Source organism: Sinocyclocheilus grahami, unplaced genomic scaffold, assembly GCF_001515645.1.
Source record: "Sinocyclocheilus grahami isolate Dianchi unplaced genomic scaffold, SAMN03320097.WGS_v1.1 scaffold363.1, whole genome shotgun sequence".
Taxonomy (NCBI): Eukaryota; Metazoa; Chordata; class Actinopteri; order Cypriniformes; family Cyprinidae; genus Sinocyclocheilus; species Sinocyclocheilus grahami.
In genome coordinates, this window is record NW_015505542.1 from 421,780 (window position 1) to 427,779 (window position 6,000).

The 6,000-nt window shown below is 35.0% G+C and overlaps 1 protein-coding gene across 1 annotated transcript in view; it reads left to right on the top strand.

The window, feature by feature from the left end:
- Positions 1-6,000, top strand: part of LOC107549132 (leucine-rich repeat flightless-interacting protein 2-like) — a 30,462-nt gene that overhangs the window by 7,532 nt on the left and 16,930 nt on the right. Inside the window, exon 3 of the mRNA XM_016230115.1 lies at positions 4,669-4,755. Within this exon, the coding sequence (XP_016085601.1) occupies positions 4,669-4,755 (87 nt within the window). The remainder of the gene's footprint in view (positions 1-4,668; positions 4,756-6,000) is intronic.

The following is a 6,000-nucleotide window of genomic DNA, read 5'->3' on the forward strand; positions in this document are numbered from 1 at the left end:
AATTATTATGTAGGGTATTAGGAAATGCAAGCAGATCATATTGCATGTGTGCCACATGAGGAATGTGATGGTTAGAAATCATCCAGCATTTGTGTGAGTCTGGTGCACTGTGTGTGTGTTGATCTTAAATTAGACACTGCTGCTGAATCACGTTTGTTGTTTTTTCACCTAGTTCGAGATCAGCCGTTCGTCCGGTAGACGTGAATTAGACCACCCCCACTGCTTCAGCCACAACCCCTCTCTTACCAAACCCGCCCTCTAAAAACATGCCAGCCAACCTGATGTCAGAAAACGCAAACCCATAGATTTAAAAAAGCTGAAAAGCGTGGGCTGCTTTATTGCAGAGCCCAGTGTTGTCACAGAGACAGGTGTGGTTTCAAGTGTTTTGTGTCAGGACTCTTGAATGCCTTCTTAAGCCGTTAAATGTTTTCCTAAACAGTCCAGTGAAGTTTAAGAGGGATGCCCTCCCAGCCATAGTTTCTCACTTATATCATGTCCACCCATGTATTATGAAGATGTTGCATTGAAAATATGACTGTTCCCCTCTTTTTTTTATTCTTATGAGTGTTTTTGGGCATTTATTTATAGGACTGTAGCGAGACAGGAAAGTTGAGGCTGAAAGAGAGCCAATGGGATTGAGACATGACTCAAGTTTGAATATGGGTCCCGTGCGCCAGCTGCTCTTATACTGTATATATATCATCAGCATGTACGCTATCCACAGCTCTGACGTCTATTCATGTTATGATTGCTGACTTTTGAACCATCAGCGTAAAATGCCAGTAACCGTGGAGAAAGCAGCGAAAATGCACTTCTATTTCATTCCAGTTCTGTATTTTAAATATATACACTACTATTAAAAGGGTTGGCAATTTTATTTAAAAGTTTAAAAGAACAGCATTTATTTGAAATAGAAATCTTTTGTAACTAGGGCTGCCACTAACGACTATTTTTATTTCGATTAATCTATCGACTAATTAATTGATTAATCTGAATGATTAATTTCCCACAAAAAATCAACAATTTTACTTAAGAATATTTTATTAAACTATATTTTATTAAACCAAATGAAATCCATATTTCTATGAAATCCTTTAAGGCAAAAGTAAAGTGCAACATAGAGTGCAAGAAGCAAGTGTCCATCTCATAATCCAAATCACTGAAATCAAAGTTCAGTATTATAGTGTAAGAATGACAACATATCCACGTGTTCTAGTCGACTAATAATACAATTTTAATAAAAAAAAATTTTTTTAAGGGAGTATTTACCAGAAATGTTATTTACCAGAATTTATTTAGGAGAAAAATGTAAATGTGCAGTGTTTCTGAAAAAAACGAAAAACAAATAATAAAATTTAATTAATTGGAGATGCTTTTGATTATTACAATTTAATGGAACCATTAAAATGGAATCCAGAAAATAATGGAAAACAGAATTTGGTAAAGATAAAACTGTAAAACTTAATTAATTAGACAGGCGTTTTGATTTATAAAATTTAAATTAACCATTAAAACAGAGTATAGAAAAATGAAAATGGAAAAAAAAACTGAATTTGGAAATAAAACGGATTTCATAGGGCCCTATAATTATAATTAATTTTTTTTTTACCAGAAATGTTATTTACCAGAATTTATTTAGGAGAAAAATGTAAATGTGCAGTGTTTCTGAAAAAAACGAAAAACAAATAATAAAATTTAATTAATTGGAGATGCTTTTGATTATTACAATTTAATGGAACCATTAAAATGGAATCCAGAAAATAATGGAAAACAGAATTTGGTAAAGATAAAACTGTAAAACTTAATTAATTAGACAGGCGTTTTGATTTATAAAATTTAAATTAACCATTAAAACAGAGTATAGAAAAATGAAAATGGAAAAAAAAACTGAATTTGGAAATAAAACGGATTTCATAGGGCCCTATAATTATAATTAATTTTTTTTGTGGTAATAAAAATAGATGTAAGTGAACAATAGCCTTTAAAATGACTTAAAATACATATATAATAGCAATGTTAAAATAAATGTTAAAATAATAATTAATTCAAATAAAGTATCAAAAGCAAGAAATCATATTGTTTTATTGAACAAAACCGTTAAAATGCATAATGTATTCTAAACAAAAGAGCTAATGTACATTACGCATTACAACAAAGGCCTGCAGAGGGTGCCAACGGCCTGATGATTATTTTTACACATTGCTGTGCGATCTAATACTTGTTTAATATTGACCAAGCACCATTTAATTCAAATGTACACTTAATCGTTAATATTTGGCCATTTCTTTAGGACAGAAATGCTATAGCCACTGTAATTAAATGAATATGTGGACATCAAAACGTGTAAACTCAGAGTGAGGGTTTGAGCTTTTATTTTGAAACTGCAATGTATTCTCCTGAGTTTGCGTAGATTTATAAATATAATAAACCCAAACTCACAACAACATGCAGACATGGAGTTTGAGCTGCTCCACACATGTAAATGATAACAGTTCCTGTGGAACTACTGTGAACAGAGCCGCTGTGTGACGCACGTACTTAACCTACATGCATGTAAATAAAGCGCTTATTAGAACTGCATCGCATATAATTATTTAATTAAATCGTAGAGTTTGTGAAGTCACAATTATGCTTCATATATCATGCAGCCTTGGGAAACAGTCTAATAATGTGTTTTATGGATTCTCGTCTGTGAAATGCGCCACTTCCGGTATTTTGCCGGTTAGTCGACGTGAGCAAAATTAAGTCGAGGATTTAAAAAAATTTAATAGTCTAATAAAATCGACGAATTGCGACAGCCCTATTTGTAACATTATGTCTTTACTGTCACTTTTGATCAATTTAATGCATCCTATTTTAATAAAATTATTTATTGATGATTCTTGGCTCATTTTGAGTAGAGGAGATGCACTGATTGCAATTTTCTTGGCTGATTTCCGATTTTTTTGTTAGTGTGATCTGCCGATACCGATTTTTGCCGATTCCGATTTTCTTTCGAAGAACTATAATTGACAGCATATACAAACAAAAATCTACTTCAACGCAAAGTTTTATTTTCATAAAAAAAACAAGTAAAAAGTCAGTAATAAAATAAGAACAAATAAAAAAATGGCAAACAACAGCACAAATAAATGCAATAGAATAAAGAGAGCTATGAAACTAAGTTTTTCAGGTCAAGTTTTTATTCAGGTAAGAATTTTATTCAGGTAAGAAATACTACAGAACTTAAAGTAATCAAATGTAAAATAACACATCCAGTGTTATTTTACATTTGATTACTTTAATTTATGTTGTCTTCATTGTAAAAATTTAATACAGATTAATGCTTGCCATTAAAGTTATAAAACGTATTCAGTCAAGAGCAGAAAGTGATTTTCTTTGTCTTTTGTTCTTTGATTAACATGACACAGACAGCAGCAGGAATATTGGACTGCGGTCCCTTTAAAGGGGTCATATGATGTTGCTAAAAAGAACATAATTTTGTGTATTTGGTGTAATGAAATGTGTTTATGCGGTTTAAGGTTAAAAAAAACACATTCTTTTCCACATACTGTACATTATTGTTTCTCCTCTATGCCCCGCCTTTCTGAAACGCGTAGATTTTTACAAAGCTCATCGTTCTGAAAAGCGAGGTGTGCTGTGATTGGCCAGCTATCCAGTGCGTTGTGATTGGCCGAATACCTCAAGCGTGTGACAGAAATGTTATGCCTCTCACCGTACTGTGATGATTCCCCGGAGCGATGATTCAAAAACATGAAAACCCATTATAAACGAGGCATTCGTTGCATCCAGTGGGGACATAAGGACATAATATAATGACAGAGGCGGCGGATTCGACGAAGGGCCGTCCGGCGGGCTTGTGGCAACCACATGTGATGACTCCAAAGAGAAAGGAAAAATTGAAATCGCATCATATGACCCCTTTAAGAGTTTATCCACAGACCCAATAATACTGTTACACAACTTGCATTCTCTTTCTCAACTATTTAACGTTCCAAAACTGACTGTGTTTAACTGGATACTCGCCAAGACGGGCATTTTGACATTATTTTGTATGTATTTGACCGTTTTAGCGCAGTTAGCCACTCATTTTGGTATTTGTGGCTCACAAGCTGTTTGAGACTGAGCGCTCCACTAATATAGATCAGTGGTGGTGCGCGAGCTTTTGGTGTAAGTGCAAAAACCTACGGGAATTACTAAAATAATACGCAATACAAGCACTATTTAACCAGAGCGAATGAGACATGTGTGAGAGAGAAGGGGTCGTCGGAGAGAAGAGAGTGAGAATGCACGGCTGATGTTATTGCCTGTGCCGCTGGTAACAAAACGGATCTGCTCGGAATTGGAAAGAAGTGAGACTGACCGGCCAGTCACCGATCCGGGCCGATCTCAAGGAAAATCGGCCGATTCAGATCCCTGGCCGATCGGTGCATCTCTAATTTTGAGTTTAACAAAATAACCTGCAGTGTTTGAGTGAGTGAGTAAAAAGTCGGTTCTGTAAGGTGGTGAGTTATCTGAACGATTCATACAGGACAGATGCAGAATAATGACCACTTTTTTAAAATTGCAGGTCCAAGATACCATTAAGTGTCCAGACAGAGTGCTTTCTGCTCAGATTGTTTGATGCAACAGCTATTAAGATACATTTCTCTTTCCTCTCTTGTGCAGGCAGAGGCCAGACTTGCTGCGAAGAGAGCAGCTCGTGCTGAAGCTCGGGACATCCGGATGAGAGAATTGGAGCGGCAACAGAAAGAGGTGAGTCCTATAGAGCAAATGGGTTGAGAAGTTGCACCAATGTGCAGTTTCTCAAGGTCTTCATACCTCTTTCCTCTGCCTTTGCCCAAATCCAGAACCACAAGTTTATTATACTTATTTCAGTCAGGTCTGTTCTACATTGATCCTCTGTTCCAAAACCTAGTGAACTACTTGCATAGGCAGCATTGTAAGGCATTATAGGCAAACTTTCAACATGACATCTGTTCCAAAAACTTAGCAGCATAATTGATGCAAGGTTGCTTATATCCTTAATGGAGAAAGAAAATCCCATAATGCTTAGCAAAATGATAATGCATAACACTATTGAGTCTCCCATATGATGAGCACTATTAGTATGACTAGGGCTGGACAATAATTCAATATCAATATGAATTGCAATATATTTTTTTTCAATAACGGTGATATGATTTTTAAACACATTTTCGATATACATTACCAGTGTTTCCCATATATTGATTTATTTGTGGCGTTTGACTTCGTTGAATAAACATGAGCACTGCACGTTTCAAAATCAAAACACGTCGCGGGTGTTTTATATGAATATATCTCTGAGGGGAAAGGACTGTGATTGTCTTCAGAACAGTTTCGCTGGCATTTTCATTTTTATCTGATAAAGAAGAGTTCATGAGCGGAGCTGATTTGATTACAGCTGTTACCGGGGAAACCGCTAGTTCTACTGCTCTTAAAGCGCCTCCTGCTGGCAGACAATCAGTTTGCATTTTCTGTCTTCAGCAACATGTTTTTGTTGTTGCTCTTTTATTAGGGCCTTTCGCACCGCGGGAACCTTTTCATAGTACCATAACTAATTGTGGAACTACCCACTTAGTACTGTACATTTAGTTCTGGAACTAAAGCGGTCCGAAAGGCCCTATTTATTTATTTGTTATTTTTTTCTGCAGCACTTTTCATACTCTTTATACTGGCTAAAGAACATTTGTTTCAATCTATAAGAATAATCAGCCTACACTACCAGTCAAAAGTTTTTGAACAGTAAGAGGATTTTTTTATTTTTTATTTTTATTTTTATTTTTTTAAGAATTCTCTTCTGCTCACCAAGCCTGCATTTATTTGATCCAAAGTACAGCAAAAACAGTAAAAAAAATTAATATTTGTACTATTTAAAATAACTGCTTTCTATTTGAATATATTTTAAAATGTAATTTATTCCTGTGATCAAAGCTGAATTTTCAGCATCATTACTCCAGTCACATGATCCTTCAGAAA